Consider the following 24,166-nt stretch of genomic DNA (forward strand, 5'->3'; position numbering starts at 1 on the left):
TTTGGGGCTGTGTTCGCGGTGATGTTCGGCGCTGGGTTTGGGGCTGTGTTTGCGGTGATGTTTGGCGCTGTGTTTGGGGCTGTGTTTGCGGGGCTGTGCTGTGTTTGCGGTGATGTTTGGCGCTGTGTTTGGGGCTGTGTTTGCGGGGCTGTGCTGTGTTTGCGGTGATGTTTGGCGCTGTGTTTGGCGCTGTGTTTGCGGGGCGGTCCCACGGGGCCGTTCCGGCGCCGGGCGGGGCGGGGCGGCGCGAGGCAGGTGCGGGGCGGGGGCGCGCGCGCGCCCCGTGCGTGAAGTCACCTCCGCCGTCACGGCGGGCGCCGCCCCCTCGTGCGCTTCCCGCGCGGCCCTTTCTGCCTTAAAAGGACAATGGGGCGCGCGCAGCCGGTGGGGCCCGATTGATGAGAACGGAGCCGTGGGAACGGCGCCTGCGCAGTGCGGCCGAGGGGCGGGCGTGGGGGCGGGGCGTGGGGGGCTCGCGCGGCCGCCCCCGCCGGCGGCAGAGCGCGGGGAGCCGGGAGCGCGCGCAGCGGCGGGAGCGCCGCGCACCGCACGGGTGTTGGTGGGCGCAGCGCGGCGGTGAGTGATGCCTTCCCTTTCTCCCGGCGGGCTGAGCCTGAGTTCTGTACCTGCTTGCTTCTTGTTGTTCGGGGTTTTTCTGTTGTTTTGTGTTGTTCGCTCTTGGTGGGTTTCCTCTTTTTTTTTTTTTTTTTTGGTGGTGTTGGGATTTATTTTTGTTTTCCAGCAGCCGGTGGTTTGTGTTCATTCCAAGTTACTCCCCGGAGCTTGTCCGCAGTTTTGCCGCCGTAAAAAGACTTTGCTGCCTTGAAACACTTTGACACGCGTGTGGCTGTTGCGAGCGGCGTTGCGCCCGGTTTTTTCTTCGATTAGTAGAGTTTTAAAGGATGCGCGAGCGGAGAGGAACGCCTCCCGCATTGTTGCGGACCCATCCCTAGAACTCTGACTTCAGTCCCCCATCCCAAAGTACGATTAAATCTCCCAAGTCTTTAGGAGGAAAGAGGAGCCAGTTCCCCATAATTTAACTCCGAAACCAGTTCCAAGGTGCGGAGCGGGTGTGGAAAACCGGGCTGCTTGGCGATGACGGGCTGCAGGGCGCCTTTCCCGGGCCGCGGCTGCTCTGGCTCGCCACGCGGGTGGCGTGGCCGCGCCGGTGCGGAGCGGGTGCCGCAGGTGCGGCCCCGGCGCGCCCCGCAGCGCACACCTGTAGCGCCCGCGCTCAAGTTGGTGCCAGCGGCGTGGCGGAGGGGAGGGGGACCCGCCGGTGCCCGCCATCCCTCTCTCCGCGTGTTTCACGTGGGGAGAGCGGGGCAGTTCTTATTGTTTCCAGTTATCATTAGTAATTGCGGGGGAGTCCGAGTCCGTGCACGCTGTAGAGGAGCAGAACGTGCGGCCGTGGGCTGGCGGGACACGTGCTGTCGGTCGCACAGGTCGCGGCGTGGGGCCTTCCCGTGCTGTCCCCGGCCCGGTGCGCGGCGTTGGAAGCGCGTGGACGGTGCGGCGGGCGGCGATGGCGTCCTGCCGTTCCGTAGCTCGGTGCCAGTGCAAGCGGCTCCCGTTCCTGCCGGCATGTGCCCGCGCCCGGCGCCAACAAGTTTTAACTCGGAGCTCCGGAGGGCGGCGGGGCCAGCGGCGTGCCCCCGGCGCGGCACGTAGGCAGCGCCCGGCTGCAGGGAAAACAAAGGGCTCGCATGTGCTGCGGGCGGCGCGGCTCCCCGGCGCGCCGGGGGAAAGCGCTGCTCCGCGCCCGGCGGGGGCTTGGCCCCGGAGTGCCGGGTGTCGGTGGGGTGGCACTTGTCGTGCGCGGGACGCTGTTTTTTAGGGGCTGCCTACCGGTTTTGCAGGAGTTTGGAGGGGCGGTGAAACTTTGACTGCGGGCGCGCTCTGCAGGGCACCGCGCTGCGCGCACGGCGCTGGGGCGGGCAGGCCCCGGCGGCCGCCCCGGGGCTGCCCCGGGGTCTGGGGTCCGCCTTGTTCCCGTCGCGGCGTGCCCCCGTTGCCGGGAGGTCTGCGACGGCCCTTTGAAGTGAAACTGTTGCCATGTTTGAATTACGTCAGGGCCGAGCCATGAGGAACCGGCTCGGGGCGGGGGGGGGAAGGACGGGGGGCGACGGGGCACGGTCGTCACCGCGGCGGAACGGGGGTCCGGGTGCTCGGCGGTGCGGCCGCGCCTCCATCCCCGCTTCCCGCCGCTCCCCCCGCGCCGGATGGGGCGGCTGCTCCGCGACCGCGTGGTGGGGCGGCGTTTGCAGCGCGGGGGCCGCCTCGCAGCGCCCACCTCCGCGCTCGGGGCTTTCCTCCCTGGCGCGCCGCCTTCTCCTTCCTGTGCTCTTCTAATTTATTTTTGATTTTACTCGTCTTTCGACGAGTTGAGCGCTTGGCAGCCCGGCGCAGGGCGGGGGGGCTGTGGCCACCCGCATGTGCGCTCCCGCGGCTCCACCTGACCGGCGGGGCCGCCCGCGAAAGTAGGTCGTGTGCCCCGGGGGGGGTCTTTGTTCCCGGCGCCGCCTCCCGCCCGGCCCCGGCTCCGGCCGCCGCTCCAGCCGCCGGCGCTAACGGGGGAGCCGGGCCGTGCCCGGGCCCACGCGGTGCCCGGCGGGAGCGGCGCGACCGAGCTCTGCCTTTTGGGGCGTTTCAGACCGTTGTTATTTAGGGTTTGGTGGGTTTTTGTTTTGTTTTAAAAGTCACCGTCTTGCGCCAGGAAAGCGCTCCTCGTTGCGCTGTCGCTTTGGCGAGATAAAGTTGCCGTCTCCTGTCCTACCCCCCTGTCCGGATGCCTGTAGCTGAGGGGATTTAAAGGGACCTGCCAAACCTGTTGTTTACTCGGGCCGTGCCCGCACGCAGCGAACGGGGCTGAATCCCGCCTGCCCCGGAGCCCCCCCAGCGGCGCTTTCCTGGCGGGAACAACCCCGGTTCATCCACCAAAGAGCCTCGTTCCCCGACTGATGGCCCGTCCTTCGGACCTAAACTATTTAATTAACATTACAATTGCAAAAAAACGTGAGAGCTGCCCCCCGGCGCTGTGGCTGTGCCGGCAGCCGCTGCAGGATGCTGCCCGCTGCCGTGCCCTGAACACGTGTCTGCGCTGGAGACCGGGCTGTGCCACCGTCCCCTCCTGGCTGGGGAGCGGCAGGAGAAGGCCCAGCGTCCTGCCCTGAGCCCCCAACTCCAATAGCAGTGGTTGTGCCTGAGCACAGCCTGTGATGCTCTTTTTTACTTTAATTTGGCGCTTGGGAAGGTGGCAGGGTGACAGCCGTGCTTCACTCCTTGGACAAGGCAGTCGGTGAGGGTGATGGTTCCTCAGCAAACAACTTTACTGCTCCGTGCTTGCTTCCAAAGCTGAGACTGCTCCTGGCAGCCGTGTGCAGGATGTGTGCACCCCCTTCTCACCAGCCTGCAGGCAGACAGATCCACTCTATAGTTTACAGCTTTTTAAAATTAGAGATTGCACCAACTCTGCACCGTAGGGATAGACAGTGAACTGGAAACCTTTCTGCTGATACCAGTGGACACTCAGCTCCTTTGGTACACAGGTGAGCTCTCCAAGCTTTGGGAGCTTCTTGGAATCTGTGGTACCTGGTAGAAAAGCAGCAAGTAACAAGTCGGGATTTTCGAGCACACCCACAGGCATTCAACATCCAGCTCCCACTGAAAGTAGGTGGGATTGAGTGCCAGAGCCTCTGGGAAAAATTCCTCCTCACTTCATTCTCTAAAAGAAGCTAATTGCCGATGTATTCAGTATTTTAGAAGAAAATATCGGTGACTTCTTTGCAGAAGACGTTAAAAAAGCTGATAAATTCACAGAGGCTATAAATAAAGTTAAAACTGTGACAGTTTGTTGTCTCACTCCTGCCGAACAGCTCTTTCTGTGTTAGCTAACTTTGCTTTGCATTGATTCTTAACACCTCGTTCTTGTACCTCTCATAATGACATGAACGACATCCACAGGGTCCTACTTGACAATCAGCTTCGTTCTTGCACCCCCTGTAGCACTTGCTTTTTAACACAAAGAAGTCAGCGAGCTTGGAACTTGAAGATTGCCCAGGCAGGGCTCCATTTCACAACTCAAGCCTTTGCATTTCTGTAGAATGTGCTCAGTCCAAAGTCCAAGTGAAATGACCAGTAATGCTGCTTAAGGACATGAAAAAGTATCCATTTTAATGAAGTTACTTCAGTTGTTCTGCCAAATAATTACTGCTCCTTCTGTTTAAGTCCCCATCCAGGTATGTTATCCTCTTTAAAAACAACTTAAAAGAGCCTAGCCAAAAAACCCAGACCAAAGCTGTTCAGTGTCTCATGATCTGAAGTGGCTGTGATGCTTTTTCAGTAGCAGGTGCTCGCAGACAGCATCATCACAGCTGTGGTGACTGCACTCAGATAAGCATCACAGACTGAACTCCAGCACATGTCTGAGAACATCCCAGTTTTCCCTGCTGGGCTCATGCTCAGGCTGAGTGTGGTGTTAGTTATGCAATAGGAGTTTCAGGCAGGGGGACCTCATCTTTCAAGCTGGAATGTCTGCAGGTGGGACAGGTTTGGAATTTTTTTTTCCCCTTATGCAAATCTTGCTGATTATTGTTTTCATGCTTTGGCCTATCCCTTCTGGAGCACGAACCACATGGCAGCTCAGGGGAACACCCACGTGGCTTAGGCTTTCAGTTCTCTAGCTCAAGTGAGTTAGGAACTTCCTTCCCAGGGAAAATCCAACAGGTGAGTATGCTTCTTTATGACTTGTCTGCTTCTGCAAATGTAACTAGGAACAGCTTGGGATCCAGCTAGGATGCCATGGAGACTCAAACATGGGGAAGAAGTGTCCAATTTGATTTTTGATATGTGCATAGTTGCTGCTAGGTGCACTGGCTGTGCTAAGATTTCAGTTCAGCACTGAGCACACAACAGTAGCTGTGGGCATCTACCAGCAAGAGTGACTGACTTACTTTGTCAGAGGAAAGATTCCTGAAGATGTGGTTTTGACCTCTTCTGGTTTTGCTGAACTCATCAAGTGAAAGCATGCTGTGACATTCAGATGTTCCTGGTAAATACAGCTGTCCTCCCAAGTAAAGTTGTTCTGGGCGGAGAGAGGAAGGAAGGTACAAGGAAAATCTGAGGATATACGGGACCAGAAGAGTGTACAGTGTGCACAGTTCCAGTGTTAGGGTGGTTGGTTATTAGTACCTCTGTTTTAAACTATAGAGAGAGATGACTGTAAGAAATATTTTTGCAGATACTGAAGTTGCAATTTCAGGTGACTGTAATTAGATTGGTCTCTTACCATTCTTGGAGCATTCTGGCTCTGTGCATGTTTAAATATTCTCTCTTTTTTTGATGGATCCAGTCTGAACTTCTCTTCCAAGGGTTTTTTGCAGCAGCCTGTGAACTCAGGGGAGGTATGTTTATGTTGAGTCGCTGATACAGATCAGGTCCTCTGTTGATGTACAGTTCTCTGTCTTGCAGTTGATTTGCAGTAGAGGTATTGCAGTTTATTTCAGCAGAGGGACAGGCTCAAGAATTTATTGTGAGATGGGCAACTCTGCTTCTGGCACTGTAGACAGCTCTGGAAGCATTTTTCTTGTGTGTAGGCTCTTGCAGATGCAAAAGCCAGAGCACCTATGTTCTTTCTATATTAAGGCATCTGTTTAGTTCCCTTTAAAAGAAAAAAAAAAAGGTGAAATTTTGGCTGTGTTTCTTAGTTCCAGTGAAATGCTGTAGGGATGACAATTGTGAGATTTTTACTGACAGGAACCGGCTGCATTAACATATGTAGGGTAGATGGTATTTTTCTTTAGCCCAGCTCCAGGGAGGCTGTGCCAAGGCTGTTGTGTACACAGAAGGGGAAATCAAATCGTTGTTCTCCTCTCTGGCAAAGGTACTGGCAGTTCTGGGTTGCACAAAGGGTGCATGATCCCAGGTCAGAGAGGATGGTACTACGTATTTGGACTGGCATGCCTCTGCTCTCCTGTAACTCCAAGGAATGTTTCTCTTTCAGCTTTGCAAGAAGCAGGTGAGGTTGTTCGTTCCCACTGGCCTGGTAATTGTGTTACAAAGGGAGACATGCCTGTCTTCTAGGAATTCCCTCCTTTCTATTATAAAAGGTTTTCATTCTTCTTGGGTGATCAGAAAGAATGCAGAAGGAATCTGGAAAAGCAAATGAAAGTGGCTCAGCTTACTTTAAGATCTGAAAGAGTTCAGAAGTTCTTCCCTAACTTGAAAACTTAATGAGCATCTGAAGCAATGCCTCCTTTTAATTTAGATCATCAAATTAAATTTTGCAAAGAAAATTAAGCACCAAATTCTAGTCCTGACAGGTAACAAAAACATGAAACCGTTTTCACACACATACTTCTTTGTACCAGCCTTTCACAAAGGTAATGAGCAGGGTGTGGGGATTATTTTTCTTTATTTCCCACCACTTTTTCTCTTCCTGACTTTACTGTTCTCTTTTGCAAGACAAGTTTCTATTTTTGATGCTGCTTTTTCAAAAGTGAGAGGGCAGAAGAATGGCAAGAGCATTTTCCTGGAGACTTTTCTGAGTCCATTCAGGTTGCTAAAGCAGTTGTGTAAAGCAGAACTCGAGGGAATAGTAACTTCTGCAAGGAGAAGCTGTGGAGAGGGACACCAGGGAGGGAAGAGGATGACTTTTCCCCTAGCTTGGGGGAATACTGCTTTCCCACTAGTGCAGGTAAATCTTCATGTCTGCAGAATGACAGCGCTCTGCTAAGATTTCTGATTCTTTTTTGGAGATCTGTCCCTTTCACTTCTGTGCAACTGCTGATACATTTTTATAACATGTTTAAATTTGGCAAATAATAACAAAGTTAAATAGCATTAATAACATGCTTAGATGTGGCAGAATTATGTTGTGTAATGCTTTTTAACTTCTAGGCAAGTTACTTAGTTTCTACTTGCCATCTTTTTTATCTAACCCAGATTTTGCATGGTTAAAGTTCCACAGCTAAGATTCAGGTGTTAGGGCAGCTGGCATCTTAACTCCCTAGTTCTAATTCAATATCTAAATTGCAAAGCTTTTAAGTCCAAGCTTTTTAAATGGCACAGTCATATTTACTTCTAAGTCCATATTAGCTATTAAGCTCTCCAGCTGACAGAAAATTTAGTGTATAATGGTCAAATGGCAACTGTTTAGGATTAAATGTGTAACTGGACTGACGCCTTCCATTTATAACTGCACTTGGATGCAGTTGTCAGAGAAATCTGTTTAACTTGTGGTTTTGCTACTAGCTCTTCCCCATTCAGGCATGATGTGTGGTAATACCATTGCTGACCATTCATCAAGTGGGAAACAGATGGCACTAGCTTCCCTTCTATTGAAGATGGTGTTGAAAGGCTGCTCCTGTGAGAATGGCAGCAATGATGCAAGCCAAAATATTTTCAGAATATATGTGTATTCCAGTCTTTGCCAGAACATTGATTGTAAAACATGCATCTTATTCTACTGTGGTATAAATACCAGCTGGTGACAGATCATCTTATCACTGTCTGGATTCCTGGAAGAAATTGGTTAGAAAGTAAACTGCATTGTTGATAGTTTCTTGCCACGTAGCAGTCAAGATTTTCTTGCCGCTTAAGTTTGGCAGCACGGGTGAACTTTGTGTCTGCAGTTAGTCTTTAGAAAGTCAAAGAAAAGTACCAGACCACAGATTTAACATTGGAGTAGTCAAACAACATCTAAGATTGCTGTTTGGAAGTTGGAAATTCTCAGGTGAGCATGCTGTTGGATCTCCAGGGGCTTGTTGAGCAATGTCCTCCAGAGTACCTCCTGAAGAAGCACATCAGGTGCTAAGAAACTAAATACTCAGAGTGTTTGCCTAGACACTCTGTTGTTTATTTTCTTGACAAGCCAGGAATATTTACCTGTTTTGGCTGTGCATTCATTTGCTGCACATCCAGCAGAGGCTGAGAGTAGTTCTGAGAGTAACCATCCCTCCATTGTCCATTCAGCAGGTCAGTACTTGGATGCCTTCTTTTACTTACTAGATCTACTCCTGCCCTTTGGGCCAATGCTGTGCTAATACAGGGAGCAGTGAATCTCCTAAAAAGCCTGACACCATTTGGGGTGACTTTGCTGGGTATTTGCACAAGTTAACCTTGGTGAACGTAGCCCTAGGTGAGCTCCTTGGGCTGTAAATGTGAAGAAAGGAATTCAGCACTTCAAGCCTGTGGAAGACAGCATGACCTGGGACAGGAGGGAAGGAAGGACTTATCCTCTCCATCTCTCTCCTAGGCCTGGAGGATCTCCTTAGCATTCAGCTTGCCATCAACAGGCTCTACAAGTCAAGACAAGCTTTATGGAGAGTTGAGTCTTCCTAAATGTTGGTGCAGTAGTAATTGCAAAGAGCCACAACCTCAGTGAGCCCCAAGTGGTCTCGTATATGCTAGACTGAAATGCAAACATGCACACCTTCAGCTGGAATCAGGTTCCTTGATGGATATTGTGTCAGAGTATTAGCCAACAATATTTGATACAATTTTTACTTTTCTCTTGTTCTCGGGAGTCTGGGAAACTGCATGTTTATTTTGCTGTGCTCCTGTACTCTTGATCTTCCCCCCTGGGGTGGGGGGTTGTATTTTCACCTCTGCACAGAGCTGTGCCTGGGTGGTTCCCTAGCTTTTGCTGTGTTCCCACAGAAGTGTGCAGGATCTTTTCCTGTTGCACACCATCCCCCTGTCAGTGAGGTGAGTGTGAAGCTGAGTATGATCATTTTGTGGAAGCATCTTTCTGACCTCACCTGAACCTCTCTTTCAAAATATTTTATTGCCATAATGATGTGGCAAGTCCTGGCAGTGTAGGCACAAGATTTCAGATGATTTTTCTCTGTACCACTGGAGGGTAAAAGAATTACAGCCCTTACCTTTCTGAAGGTGGAAGATTTGGGGACAGATGCCTATCCACAAACATTAACCCATAACCTGAGTTGGGTTACTGGGACTTGGCAGTATCTGGGACTGAGAAGTGACTGAGAGTTCCCCCTCACCACAGTTGCTTCTCTCCTGAAAGTCCTGCCTGAGCTGCTGGGTCATTCAGTAGTTGTGGTTTTTTGTTAGCTTCTTAATGAATTCAGCAGCTTGGCCTTTGTTAAGGAAAGAGAGGGAAATGTTGTGTTATTTGCATGGCTCCCTCCAATAAATTTTTTAAAGCAGTGGGAACTTACTCTTCTGGACCTTCCTGCAGCCTGTGCCCTCTCTGAGCCCTGGGTGTGTGGTGAGCAGCAGAGGTGGCTGCTCACTCCCTGCAGCAGGTGGTGGAGGCAAACCTTGCACCAGGGTCTGTTCAAAAGAGAGCATCTTGGAACAGTCCCTGCCTGCATTGTGAGACTGATGCTGTGTGGCCTGTGAGGACTTGCTGTGTGTCCAGGCCCAGTGCCAGGAGAGCAGCAGCTTTGCTCAGTTGTTGGTTGGGGTTTTTGAAGGGCTGTGGGAACCCTGTTTGCTCGGACAGTGCCTCATGCTGTGTCAGACTGTGCCTGAGAGGGGTCTGCACTGGGCAGCGACCAACTTATGGGGAACTGGTTTGGTGGGGGGTCATGATGACTGCACTGACTAACTTGAGAAGTTTCTGCCTGGGAAATGGCTCCACTGTATGATACCTGTTCTGATAGCAAATCCCATCCTTGGTGTACTGAAAAGAATAGGATCAGGAGCAGGAGGGCATTCTCAGCTTTCTGGGCTGGCACCAAGTTTGCAGGGGTGGTGGTTTCAAAGCAACAACTTCCCTGTGACTGGAGTTCCATCCTTTTGGCAGGGCATGTGTGGTAGGCACATGCTGAGATGTGCCCCAGGGTCCTGCTCCCTGGCCCTTTCTTTCCCAGCTAGGTTTCCTTCCCATGGAAAGCAGGGTGGGGAAGGCAGGAGGCTGAGAACAGAGCATGTGCTGACATGGAGCTGGGATGCTCACCCAGGCCCTGAGAACAGAGAAGTGCTCTCGGGTCCTGCAGTGCAGACAGGGCCATTGAGGGCTGGGTGGGACTCCACCCTGCTGTTTTTAGAGCAGCTTTTCAGGTATGTCTGCCCTACAGCCTGGGGGTATGACTCCAGCTCATTTAAAATGACTCCTACTCACTCTCAGCAAAGTTTGCCAGGGGTGTTTCCACCCAGCACCCGTGGTGGTGATGAAGTAGTTCAGTGACCCATAGCTCAGCTGCCAGCTCCTTACCCAAGGCTTGGACACATGGCCTGTCCTGCAGCCTGTTCTGCCGCATGCACAGGGCTTTCAGTGGCCAGGTTGGCTGCACTCACACATCTGGGTTGTGCTGCCTGTAGATGTGCCCTTGGAGTAGATTTCTGCAGTAAATGAGCTTGTTGTGGGTCCTGCTGGGTATTGCTTAATATTCCAGCTGTTAATGATATAATTTTTTTAACAACAGCATTATAGGTGCATCTGTTCTTCTGAGGCAATGTGGGATAAAAAAAAATGTGCCCTAATCTAGCAGGTTTTTTTCTTTCGTTATCTAACAGTGATAATTAACACCAGTATGTGTTTGTTTTCACAGGGTACAGCTGGGAGGAAAAGATGTTTGGCTTTCACAAACCGAAGATGTACCGGAGTATAGAGGGCTGCTGTATTTGCAGAGCTAAATCTTCCAGTTCTCGCTTCACTGACAGCAAACGTTATGAAAAGGATTTCCAGAATTGTTTTGGGTAAGATTCCCACCTTGGTCAGCAGTTTCGGCATTGATCTCTAAGCTGCAAATCTGATGTACTGTCCTTCTTGCTCTGGAAGCCTGAAAGATTAGGTTAGCAGAGAGGAGTGGTGGGAGAAGCTGCCTTCAGCTTCCTCACAGCTTTCCTGGGCACACCAGGAGGGGCTGCATCCTCTGCTGCTGTGTCTGGGACCATTTGATTTTCAGTCTGGTGTCACTGCCAAGGGAGAGCTGGTAATTCAAAACAATAAAGGATCAGGCTCCTTTATTGTTTTGATGTCTCTCCCACCTCACAGCACAGCAGGGATTTTAGACTTCTCTCAGACTGTGCATTTTTTGCTGGTTCCATAGAGGTGTAAGCACCTACATAAAATAATAAACTCTGCACATCCATGGGGGCTTTCTGTGGCTCTGAAAATTCAAGAACATTAGATAAACCTTGATGAGTAAATATTTAGCAGTTTCAGCAGGGTTTATGCAGATTACCCTGTTACAAATATTGGTATCTTTGTTCAAATAGGACATAGCAATGTGTTATTAAAACTTCTCATTGGAATACCATTCTCTTGGAAAGTGATTAGCTTTCCAGTTAGGTAATGATACTTGAAAGCATTGGTAAATAAAACTATAAATACTAGAAATTTCTTGTACCAGTTACTGTGATCTTTCAAATTTTTGGGATACTTTTGACGAGCTTTGAAATTTTGTATAAAATTCAGAAATTTCCCCCACTTTTTCTAGAAACATTCTTTTCATTAGTGAACTTTAGAGTGCTTTGTATTTACCTTGGATTTTTGTACACAAGTCTGGTGCTGGCAGTTTTCCTTATCATATTTCTTCACTACTGTCCTTGGCAGTCTAAGGCTGGGTGCAGATCCATTGCTTTTTTTGGGTGGTTGTTGTTTTTAACTGCAGTAAAGCAGTTTGCAGTTTACCAGGACCATTGTTGTTGTGCTATCTGAAATATGTTTGCCAAGGTAAAAATGCAGACCAACCACTAGGCAAATAATGGTTTTCTGAGCCTGCCTCATTCATCTATAAATGATCCACAGTCTTCCTATTTAATTAGCTAAAAAGTTCTGCAGTGTTTCCCTGTTATATTTCTTTTAGCATGGATTAGTTGTAGAGATGATTTCTGAGGAAAGCTTCTTAGAGGGAGCAAGTATTGCTGTCATTCCAGTGAGTGCTGATTCTGAAATCTTATCCTGTGCTCGTGTGGGAGTGTGCAAGGTGATGTTTGTTACTCATCCTTGAAGCTCTGTGGGAAAGTTAAGACCTGAATAAGCTTTTGATGTTTGTTCCCAAGTGTATGTTTGAATAACATGATTATTCCTCCTGCTCCAAGCTAACCAGTCCACTGCAATTGTGTCTTGGTTTTGGGGGAAAAGATTCCAAAACCTGCAGGTGGTGGGACTGTTGTTTTCAGTGCCCCTCTGGAGGCAGATTGTGACACCTTTTTATTTCTATGTGGAAGAGTGCTTTCTGAAAGTGAGACCTGGTCTTTAAATGGCACTGTTTGAGCATCCCAGATGAACTGTAACATCAGAAAAACAGAATTTCAGAACCCTTCTTATTCATCAGTTTTTATACTTCTTGCTGTTAGCAAGTGCTTTTATTAACTGTTGTTAAGTGATCTTTGCTTTTGTTTTTGCCAGGCTCCATGAGGCTCGCTCAGGAGATATTTGCAATGCCTGTGTTCTTTTGGTGAAAAGATGGAAAAAGTTACCAGCAGGATCCAAAAAAAACTGGAATCACGTCAGTAATTTATTTCTCTTCTGCCCCAAAACTAACTCTTTCTAGAGAGGGGAGGTGCTGGCAGGGGTTTGGGGTTTGCTCTTTCACCCACACTCGCCCTTCCCACCCTCAGCATCTCTAAATCCCTCCTGGAGTATTTACTACTGTGTGGCTCCTGCCTGCTTATGTGCAAATGGTGATTATGCAAGCCTGAGGTGCAGTCACAGACCAACTTGCCTTGTAATTCCTTGTTTTCAAAAGCTCATAACTTCATCCAAAAGTCTCTTATGACATTAAAAAAAAAAAAAAAAAAAAAACTAAACCAAAAAACATTTCAAGTTTTGCTTTTATCCAAAATTGGTTGGGTTTTTCTTCCCCCAAACAAAGTCACTTGCTCAAGCAACACATTAATCAATCTCATTTAATCAGATAATTACAATGACTAATAATCTTGCAGCTATTTTCACTCATATATTCTGTTTTGATATTTCTAATATAATACAGGCCTAAGGCTAGGAGGATGATCAGGATTCCTTGTGTATATAATAATTTTTATCCAGGATGCCTTGATAGTAATGGGAGCCATAACTATGATTATTACTACAGCTAGCTTTACTCAAAAGTTAAATTTATGACTAAAAAACCACAGAGCAAATGCTTGGCAGACACTCTTAACTGGACCTGTATTAGCTTAAATTATTTGGTTCTAAACTGAATGTGTTAAAAATGGGAAGCTGTCAAAAGTAGAACCAAATGTGCTTTTTCAACTAGTTTGCTGTGTTTTTCTGCAGGCTCAGCCTCTTGCAGAGGCTGAGATTTAGCCAGATTTAAATGAAACATGAACTGCCAGGGCACAAAACTGCCTTGAATTAACTTAAGGGAGTTTGGAACACCTTCTGCTAAGTCAGTGCCTGTGTCTTGACTGGGGCAATACCTGGGCATGATGCACAAGTATTCAGACATGCATTTTCTCTGTCCTAGGTGGTAGATGCCAGGGCTGGACCCAGCCTTAAAACAACATTGAAACCAAAGAAAATGAAGACTCTCTCTGGAAGCAGAATAAAGAGCAATCAAATCAGCAAACTGCAAAAGGAATTCAAGCGGCACAGTAAGTGGATCCAAAGAGGTTCTGGCAGTAAACTTCAGCCTCCCCTAACACAGCTCACTGTGAACTGGCCAAGCTGAATCACTGTCTGGATTTGGTTGTGCACTCTCACGTTTGGGCTCTCCCTGTTTCCACAGCCTCTTAATCCTCTGAGAGTTTTGGGAGGGTGTGGAATGAGAAGGAAGAGCTTGTGTGCAGGGTGGGCTGCAAGACAGAGGTGGGGAAGTGGCAAGGGGGCATGAGGAGTCTGACTTGAAAGTGCAGGCAGTTGTAGCTTATGTCCCACACTTAAATTACATATCCCTGAAAAGAACAACTTGGGCAAAGATCTCATTGAAACTGAACATGGAAGAGGCTTCTCCCTGCTTTCAGTAATGTGCTGTGGCCATTTTCAGCTCTCTTTTCCCAAAAAACATTGCAGTCTTTTTCTTCCACTTTTAAACACAGATTTACTTCCCATCCCCCTTAAATTCCTACCATGTTTCTTTATACCTTCCTCTGCCAGTCTCAGTGATTTCTTTCCAGTAGTACAAGGACTCTCCAAAGAGACTTGGATTCATAGCTTTCCAGCAAAACCATCTACCAGTTATGCTCTAAATGTGTGTCGGTACTTAAGGCTTTTCTTTTAAAGCAAACCTTCCAGCTTCTTCTCTGTTGCTGGCTTGGTCTCCCTCTTTCAATTATCCTGCCTAGTCAGGAGAAGTCTCCAAAGAATCAGTAAAGGCCCTGACCCAATGAGCTTTTATCTCCTCATTCAAGGCACTGCAGTTAATTTAATTTTGTCACTGTGCCTGCCAGAGATGGCAGCTGAAAGGTGGGAGAGCAGACCCTGTTAAGGTGTGTGTCTGCACTGGGTCTGTAGTTCCTGGTCCTGATCCAGCAAAAGCTCAGTACTACCTAGCACATAATGAGAATATAGAGTATATATATAATGCACTGTTGGGAAGAGCTTTGCAGCACTTTACCTGAAAGGGTGAGAAAGAAAATGTACAGTGAGAGAGAAAGTCTGGAGCGCAGATCTTCACTGTCTTGAGGGATCTCCCAGTGATTTCAGAGCGTGGCCTGTGTGGGCTAGGTTTGAGAGCCAGAAACTGAAGCCTGATCCTGAACCTCTTTCTAATCCCTCATGTACAAGGACTCCTTCCACTTCAGAGGGCTCTTTCCCAAATCCTGACACTCTCTATGCTGAAAGAGGCAGGAGCAAGTGAAATAAATGGGTCGTCGTTGGGTTTTTCTTGTTAATTAAAGCACAGCTGTGCCTCTGCTCCCAATCCACAGGTCAGGAGGAGGGTAAGTCGTTGGATGCATGTCCTGATCCTTGCATTTCCTCTTTGCTCTGCAGATTCTGATGCCCACAGCACAACTTCAAGTGCCTCCCCAGCTCAGTCACCCTGTTACAGTAACCAGTCGGACGATGGCTCTGACACGGAGCTGAGCGCTGGGGCCAGCAGAACACCAGTGTTCTCCTTCCTAGATCTCACCTACTGGAAAAGGTAAAAAGTGGCAGAACCTGCCCTCTGTGCAGGCAGCAAGCTCACTTTGCATACATGCTGCTTGATTCTGCCTCTTCATCCTGATCTGCTGTAAGGGTATAATTTACAGCACCTGTCTGTTCATGCTTGGAAAGAAATGCCTTGTGTTTGAGACATTTTCCCCTATCTCCCTTCAGTTCCCTAAACATTAAAACAGTTGCTGGCAAATATTTTTGCTGGTTTTGGGAATAGCAGATTATATTCCTGTCTGTCATTATCTCTTCTTAAAACTATGCCCTGTAGATATGATGTGTTGCTACATACAAGAGTGCTCCCAGCATGCCAGCAAAACATAGCATTTGATTTGGTTGACCTGTGATGGTAGTCATGTGGAAGGAAAAAAAAAAAAACCCAACAAAATTCTGGAGTGGGAGGAAAACCACAAGGTTTTCTGGGAGCTGACGAGCTTGTTATCTTTTATTGCATGTTGTGACACAGTAATCCCTTGTTTAGCTAATTGCTCAATTGAAATTGTTGTGACTTTGCTGCCTCCTCTCAAATAATATTTGCAAGCGCATTGTAGCCAAGGTTAGTTCAGACCAGATGGTTGTGTCTGAAACTTCTCTGGGAAGCAAAGTTAGAGACTTGGTTTTTGCACAGACATGTTTGGGTTTTTCCTTTTTTTCTTTGTTGTTTCCCCCCCCTGCCTTCCCCCAAAGACCTGTTGTGGATTTAGACACAGACTTGTTTTTTATTTGTGAGCAGTTTTTTTGCCCCTGTCCTCTGGGCTGGAGGCTCAATAAAGTAGTGTCTGGGGTCAGGCTTGCTTTTTGCATGTTTGTGAATTCTGTATATTCTAAACAAAGTATCTGTCTCCCTGCCATTTCTTCCAGGCAAAAGGTCTGCTGTGGAATTATTTACAAAGGGCGTTTTGGAGAAGTCCTCATAGACACTCATCTCTTCAAACCTTGCTGTAGCAATAAAAAGTCTGCCACTGAAAAGCCAGAACAAGAAGGACCCCAATCTCCAACAATCTCCACCCAAGAGGAGTGGTGACTTCCTTGGATAGCTGCAGAAGGTTATACAGATCCTCTTATTCTCTGGAAAAATACTAGAAAAGTGACTGTTCACTTTGGACACCTGCTATGCTGCCAAAAGACTATTCCCTGGAACTGTTTTTGGTTTTACTGCTACGATTCCACAAACTCTGAAGCCAGTTTGTATCCTTTCAGAAAGACTGTACATAATATTTAAGATGCTGTGGAACACTTGGCAAAGCTGAATGCTGCTGCAAGGTTGTCTAATTTTCCCCCACACTCACTTCCCAAGTGAATATGAGGATGGGGTTTGTATATTAAAGTATGCGTAGTTCATGTTTCTGTACTGAAAGAAGCAGTGGTTGTAAGCCTTTTGGGTTTTTTTTTTATTTCTTTAAAAATTGGTTGGCAAATTTCCTAAATTCCCAAGAAAATATTTCATTCTTAGACATGTATGAGTCAATAAGATGAACTAATACATAGAAATGTTATAAGTCACCTCTCTAGTTATATAAATATATATTTTTAAAGGTGTGGCGATTTCACCCTGAACTACTGACATAACAAAGACAAATATTCCATCCCTCCCATGTGACACAGACTGGTAATCTGCAGACATCCCTACTTCAAGTGGCAGCTATCTCAGAAGGCCTCCAGCATAAAAGTGCTCTTGAGAAGGGGTGGGAGAGCTCCCCACCTTAGCTAAGGGTTAAGACTTACCTAAGAACTGAACATAGCAAAATGGGAGGTTACTTTTTTTAAAGCCAGCAGCAGGCACCCTGGGCTTGGTGTAGTAACCCCTGGTGGTTTAGAGAGGGACCAAGAAACCCCTTGATGCCCAAGTCAGGTGTAGATGGCAGCCAAAACTGAGTAACTGCTCTCTGTAGGCCCAGTGCAGCTGAAATGTGACCACAAACAAGACTCCTGGTTTTGGACCTGACAAAGAACCAAACCCCTTGCTAAGCAAATTAGGCTCTGGTCCAGGGACATAATCTGGTTGCAGCCTGGGGTTTGGATTCACAATAACTGTTTTGAAACCCTTCCCCTGCAGTGCTTCTCTGTGTTTGAGTTTTGTTGGTTTTTTTTTTTTTTTCCATTTGTTTGTTTAAGCAACTGCCAGGTCAACACTTTTGTTAATACTGAATCTGAAAAGTTCTGCTAAGAATGGTGCTGTGCTGAATCAAGGCAGCAGCTCTGTTTGCATATGTGATCAAAAGATAATACTTTCTACACAGATTCCCAGATAAACTCATGTGCAAATCGTTGTGACACTCCTTCAAACTCTGCTTTGCCTCTAGGCTGGAAGCAGCTTCCTGGAAGGTTGTGCTGCAGTTTTAGCTTCCAGTTGCTTCACGTTCCTTTTATGAAGGTTTTACTTGTGTGAGTTGGGAATTCTGCTTTTTGTTTGGTTGTTTTTTTCCTGGTTTTAAGGGGAGGGAGGGTTGTTTTTTACTATTACCCTTTTGGGATATCCTACAATGGATTGCTACATGGTGTGATTCTTGTGGTGTCCTGTGTAGGGCCAGGAGCTGGAGTCAGTCCTGATGGGTCCCTCAACTCAGCATATTCTATGATTCTAAGCTTTCCTTTTTTGTGAGAGTCATTGGCATAATACTGTGGTGGGTAGGGTTTAGGACTGGATTTCCATGTAGTCTCCTGAAATGGGAATACTTAGCAAATGAAAATATAGATAGGGAAAGATATGCAGGTTTTAAGAGGAGCCTCTACCCTCAAAGCTTTTTTTTTCTTTCTTTTTTCCTCTCCTGTTGGGTCAGCCAATCTCTGGAGAGAAAGAAAATCAGGGGAAACAGGGCTTTGACTTATCACAGCCTTACAGCTTAGAGCTTTCCTTGGACTCATTTTGCTTTTCCTAAACTCTGGGGCTCTTAAGGGAGGACAAAGCTGCTTACCTTGCTTTTATTCTCAGCCAAATAGAATCATTCAGGTTGGAAAAGACCTAAGCCCATTGAGTCCAGCCATACAATGGATACTTGATTGTATAAAGGCATAACTAGGTTGGTCATGTCTAATAAGGGCTTGAGCAAGAGTCCTCACTGTGTTTGCAGACACCTATTTCATGTGAATTTGTGTTTTCAGCATCAGTAATTCTGTACACCTAAGAAGGCTGCAGTGTTGGTGGTAGGATGTGCTCTGATACGGATCATCTCTTCTGTATTTATTTATTTATTGCTAGATTTCAACCGCCAATTGCTTCCCCTACTCCCTCCCACCTCTTCCATTCCCAGTAGTAATGCAAAATGAGTAGTCATGCACTTTGTATTAATGTATTAGAAATCTATGGAACCTGTTTTGTACTTTTATACTGTTCAGACACTTGTAATCCAAACTTTGTTTTTACTAGGGTAATGAATAAATTTAGTCTTATTTAGAAAATAAGCAACTTCTCATGTGTTTATTTCAGCTCTGTTCTTCTGTTAATTAGATTTAGTGCTGGAGCCAGCCTGGGCAACCCATGTTTCTATTTGAACAAGACCAAGCCTTTTTTTGAGGGGGTGTGAGGTAATTTCCTTCCTATTTAATTTGGAAAGAAGAGCAGAGCAAGGGAAGAAGGTGGTGTTTGTTATGACAGACAGCTGTCTCAGGGCAGAGTCACAGAGCTTTCCCCTGGCACTGTGTGTGTCAGGCATTCCTTTACTGGCAGTGGGTGGTGCTGGCACTCCATTTGTGTTCCCAGGGGGCTTGCTCTCTGTCTAGCTCACCAGCATTCATCAAAGGCCAGTTGAAGTAACAGCATTGAAGGGTTGGTGCTGACAGCATTTGGAAACATCCCTTTCCAAATCCAGAGGAGTTGTGGAAGAGATTTGTACTCCTCTGTTGAGGCTGGAGCCTGGTGTGTCCCTTCCCACGGCAGGCACAGGCAGCTGGATGAGCTCCAGCAGACTGGTGGGAGCAAGGTCTCTGGTAGGAGCTGTCAGTGAGTAACTGAGTTTAGAAGATAATGGGGAAAACATTGCAACCTCAAGCACGACGGCTTGTTGCAAGAGGCTTTTTTGGACTTCGATGGAGATGCTGATTTATTCCTGCTGATGTGCTGGCTGTTTTCTTACAAATTGAGCACGATGATATTCAGAGATACATGTAGAAATCATTTCAGAAAGCTCTGCTTAGACTGCCAGATTGTAATACAATGGCATCTGGTTTGGACATATTTGCCTTATCTGCTGTAGATGCCTAAACATACCTTGGGCATAATTCAGTTCACTTAAAATGTAAAGTCTATGTAAAGTCACTGAAGAGAAGCAGATGCACCAGAAGGTGGTTTAAAGCAGGTCACCTACTGTGTAACCCATTATTTGCAACTTTCCACCCTGTTTCAAACAATTAGTTCCTTTTTTTCACTCTGCCTTAGACTGCTGCTGCACACCAGTGACTGCAGCTACTGTCAGAGTAACCTCTGGGTGCTGAGGACATCTGTGCTGATGGATAGAGGGCTTTGTGGGGCAGAAAACACAACAGGGTTTCAGCTGTGGAGGAGGAAGCTCCTCTGGGAGCATCGGGGAGGCATCTTCAGAGCAATGGAAAAACAAAATCCTGGGTGTAAAGCCCTCCTGTGTTTCACCTGGGTCAGCTGTCACAATGACAAGTGTGACATTGCTGAAATACTTTGCAGTGCACACACTATAAAGGTGCTTTGCAGAGGATTGTATTGAAAGATGAGCAAAACACTGCATGGGACAAGAAGATATTTTATTGGAGGTCACCAGTGGACCATGATTTCCGAAGCCCGAGCTGGGCATCCAGTGCTGTGGCTGAAGCATGCAATGGCAAATTCTGTTTGCTTTTGTGTGGTGCTGCATGAAGAGTAATCTTGTTCTGATTTGTACCGTTTTGAATCTCTGTGACTTGTACAACACTGAACCTGAGACATGCTTTCGAGCAGATGACTGGGTCCCATCCAGTCCCAGTGACCAAAAAGTTACAGCTCTTCTGAAGGCATATACAAACTTCATTTGAATATAATGTAAGAAAAATGGAAACTAAATGGCTCTTGTATCACCTAATGCAATTTTTTATGTTGTCCAGATCAGGGGTAAGAGCAGTCTGACATGTATTCTGCAGACCTGGTCCTGCAAGTGTCAATGTCAGAGACACAACTAACTCCTTTTTTGCTTTTTTTTAGTTTTCTGTCTCTTTCCCCTGGACATCAGTCCATGAAGAGGAGAGGGAGCACGTGTCCAGCTTCTGTCCAGCTCCTTGTTCTCAGACACTGGAAGTGGCACCAGGGAAATGTTGCTGGCTTCTGTCTACAGTAAAGCAACACAAAACTAGTGCTCCTTTTCAAGATAACTATATGTAGGGTTTGTAAAGCTGTTGTGGTGCTACTTGGTCATGATGGGCATCATGTAGCCAACCCAGCCCCATTTTGCTCTTTGGTGGCATTTCTATTGGAAATTCCATGTTTGTGTAGACCAGCAGCAGCTTTGAACTCCATTAAAGGAGAACAGGTAAGTTAGTAGTTATGTGTCTATAGAGAAGTTACACATTCTGAGAAAAGAAAGGTAAGCAGAACCCTTGTGTACTCCAAATCCTGAATATGCTTGAAATGAATGTGGCACTAACACTTCACGCCACCTATCGTAGTGGATTTAGGCTTTTGTATCTCTTTTACATTTATTAATGAGACTTATTTGGCAAATACTTTCTACTGTCTCTGACAGAGAGGTTATCACTACAGGAGTGTGGGATATTCCTTGCCATTACCTCTGGCCCAGGAGAAGAGTGACTGAAAAGGGACAGACTGCCCAGGTGTCCTAACCCTCAGTTCTGAATGTGGGAAGGGACTGCTCATGATCCTGCTCAGCCCTTGCCCTCGCTGCTGATGTCTCATCACCACAGACATGGTTTCATGCCTCAACTGCAGCCTTGGCCCTGCATCCCTACAGAAGTCAGAGGATGGGAGAGCACTGAAAATGGACTGGAAAACGCCGTAGCTGAGACTTGGAAAGGAATGGGAAAATCGGGCACTTCGAGGGCTGCAGAGGATGGGGTGGCACGGATGGCTCTCACTACCGACCTCCACAGCACTGCCTATAATAATAATACCAGGGAGATCGCGGGCGTTTATGAGGAGGTTGGAAAGCCTCAGTCCCCACCGGCCCCGCGGGAGTCATGGGGGCCGCTTCGTGCCGCGGACGGGGCGCGGCCCCCGCCGCTCCCGGGGACCGCCAGGTGGCGCCGGCCCGGCCCGGCCCGGAGCTGGGCGACAGAGGCAGAGTCCGGTCCCGGCTGCGGCCACCGCGTCCCGGGCATTCCCGGCTGCGGGTACAGCATCCCTGCCGTGCCCACCTGCAGTCCCAGGTTCCTTTCCCGCTGCAGTCCCGGCGGAGCCCCGGGATCGAGCTGGGAGCTGCAGCGGCTCGGGCATCGCCGGCAGCGCTCGGCTCTCCACCCCGCACCGGCGCGGCCGGCCCCGCTCTCCCGCCGCAAAAACCGAGCTTAGACCTCAGCGCTGCTCTTCCTTGCTCACAGGTGCAGGAAACTGGGACTGTGCCTTAATTTCATCTCGGCAAAGACTTATTGGACACACACACACCCACACACACAAAAAAAAAAAAAAAGGAGAGAGAGAACGAACAAGTTTTTACATAAGTTCGTGGTTATCAGCCTGAGTAAATTGGTGTCATTTTGTCACCCAAGCCAGGTGGCACCAGATTTGGCCCTGTAAAAGCAGTTGGAGACTATAAGAGAGAAGCAAAGGAGCTGCTGCCAGCAGGATTCCTTAACAGGGATGAGGCACAGTCTGTGTGCTCTCGTTGCAGCTGGAGCCAGTGTGATCATGTGAGAGCCACAGCCACACTCACGGTGATCCTGGCCTGGGAGCTGCTGTTCTGAGGATGTGTCTGCCCTGCGAGGTTCTGAGAGCAGCTCTCCACTTGGCCGACCTCCACAGCAAAGTAGGGCACAGACCCAGCACTGCTGCAGGCTGGGTCACATGGCAAGAGATTTTCTAAAAAGCTGGGCTAGAGATACTTCCCTGCTGCCAGGTCTGTTCCCAGGAATTTTACCTAGTAAGTGTTTCACCTTCTGACATCTAGGCAGTAACTGCTTCTGGAAGGCTCTGCCTGATCAAGGAGCTGGATCCTGGGTGTTTGCCTCCAAGCAATGATCTCTGAGCTCCACTTCTGCCTGAAATGAGATGACCAAGGACTGTGACCTCTTCCCCATCACCTGTAATTGTGAAAGAAAGATCTTATATCCAACTACAGGCTTTTTTCAACTCTGCTTTAGGGAGAGCACACATCTGGTCACAAACCAGTAGGTGGGCTTTGCTGCTGCATTGAGAGGCTCTGGCATTCTACATTGCCCCATAACTGCTGGCATGCCTTCTGTGATTTTTTTCTTCAAGAAATGGAAGTGCAGGACATGCAAGAGGCACACATGGCATCTATAACTTGCAGAGCACTGGGCCAAATCCTGCTCAAAGATGCAGGCCACTGCAATCACCAATCACAGTCAAAAGGTCCTGTTTTTTCATCTGAGAACAGGTGCAAATTGAATGGCTGTGAAATTTACAGCTGATTCCCAGACACTAGATAACCAGAATCAACAGCTTCTGTTCCACTCCAATGAGAGTTCACATCCATGTGCTCCTCCTGCTCATTAACATTGCCTTAATTAGGCCACTGCATTCCACAGCAGTCTGTTACTGCAGCAGAGTTCTGGTCTAGTGGGAGGAGGTCTTCCACCTGCTTGAGAAACCTCACTAAGTAATTGGGAAAATGCAGTGGGTTGAATCCAGGTGAAACATCACAGGTCAGTCACTAATGGCTCCTTGCTTTCATGGCAAGGCTGCCTTGTGAGGAATTGGAGAGCAAACCACAGCCTTTACAGAAAGGCTGTCACCTGCTAATGGTGGAGAACAACTCTCCCTGGCACAGGGAGAGTTCCTGAGGTCCTAATTAGATCTTTGTAAATTATTAACAATGAATGCAGCCTCTTTATGTCTGATTTACCAAAATGTCCATGATTCAACCCTTTCGCAGAATCACTAGGTTGGAAGAGACCTTCAAGATCATCGAGTCCAACCCATGCCCTAACACCTCAATTAAACCACGGTACTGAGTGCCACATCCAGTCTTTTTTAAAACACATCCAGGGATGGTGACTCCACTACCTCCCGGGGCAGACAATTCCCTGGGGCTCAGGGGACTCTGTGCCAAGGAACCCTGCTGGGGGCCTGGCAGGGTTGCAGTCCTGGGCAGGATGGCTGCAGTGCCACGTGTGTCAATGTGACAGGCTGCACCTGCAGAGGTATGCTCCAAGTGTGCACAAAGCAATGTGCCTGGGGCACAGCAGTGGCACATGTGCCCTGCTGCCACAGAGCCAGCCCATGGCCTCCTGCTGAGCCAGCCATAGGGACAGAAATGCCAGGGGAGGAAACAAGGTAGGCATTGTTCTTGAAGCTGCTGTGGCATAGACACTCCTGCAGTTATGTCCTGAAGAAGCATCAAATCTATTGTGCCCCTTTATGTCTCACTGAAATAAAGCAGGAAAATAGGAACCTGTTTGTTTGTTTGTTTTTTTTTTCTTTTGGCTATTTTCATCTTCCAAAGTTACAGAGCTTCTAGAAATTTCAGAATAGTTGTGAACAGGGGTCAAGGCAACCTAGAAAGAAAAATCTGAGTAAAATCTAACCATGTTTTGTACTAAGTAACATTACCCATTTAGTCTGATCCTGTACCCCCCTTTTCTCCCTTTCTCTCAGCTTTGTCTCCTTTAATGTTTCTGTCATTTTTGTCTAGCCTGTTGGACACACTTTAGAAGTCTGAGTGATAACTAATCATCCTGGGTTTGCTGCTGACTCTGCAACTTTGGGGGTAGATGACAGTCCTGGCACTAGCTGAATGTTTGAGACAAAGATTTCGTGGAAAGTGGGAACAGAGAATTCTCATGGATTTCACAGGAAGACTAAGCAAACGTGCCTCTTAAAAAGAAACAGAAAAGAGTACTTTTTCTAAATGAAGGAAAAGATGGGTTTTTTCTAAATGAAGGAAAAGATGGGGGGTTTCTAAATGTAAACAGTAGTATCATGCATGCTCCTATTGCAGGTGAGAATGTGCATTTTAGGAAGGGTCCGGGAGAATATGGAGATAATATGGGAATACTGAATAGGAGGAGAGCTGAGAA

General features: G+C 47.7%; 1 protein-coding gene across 2 annotated transcripts; it reads left to right on the forward strand.

Annotated features, from left to right (window-relative positions):
• Nucleotides 1-472: 472 nt before the first annotated feature.
• SINHCAF (SIN3-HDAC complex associated factor) lies at nt 473-18,415 on the forward strand. 2 transcript variants are annotated; one of them, XM_050988012.1, is made up of 6 exons: nt 473-576; nt 10,521-10,668; nt 12,326-12,425; nt 13,386-13,512; nt 14,852-15,002; nt 15,875-18,415. In XM_050988012.1, exons 2-6 carry the CDS (start codon nt 10,541-10,543, stop codon nt 16,035-16,037), a joined length of 669 nt encoding a protein of 222 aa, XP_050843969.1. In that variant the 5' UTR covers nt 473-576; nt 10,521-10,540; the 3' UTR covers nt 16,038-18,415. The 2 variants fall into 2 exon arrangements, with proteins under 2 accessions (XP_050843969.1, XP_018774248.1); XM_018918703.3 differs by lacking the exon at nt 473-576 and adding an exon at nt 4,703-4,725.
• The last annotated feature ends 5,751 nt before the right edge of the window (nt 18,416-24,166 follow it).

This window comes from Serinus canaria, chromosome 1A (genome assembly GCF_022539315.1).
Source record: "Serinus canaria isolate serCan28SL12 chromosome 1A, serCan2020, whole genome shotgun sequence".
NCBI classification, from domain to species: domain Eukaryota; kingdom Metazoa; phylum Chordata; class Aves; order Passeriformes; family Fringillidae; genus Serinus; species Serinus canaria.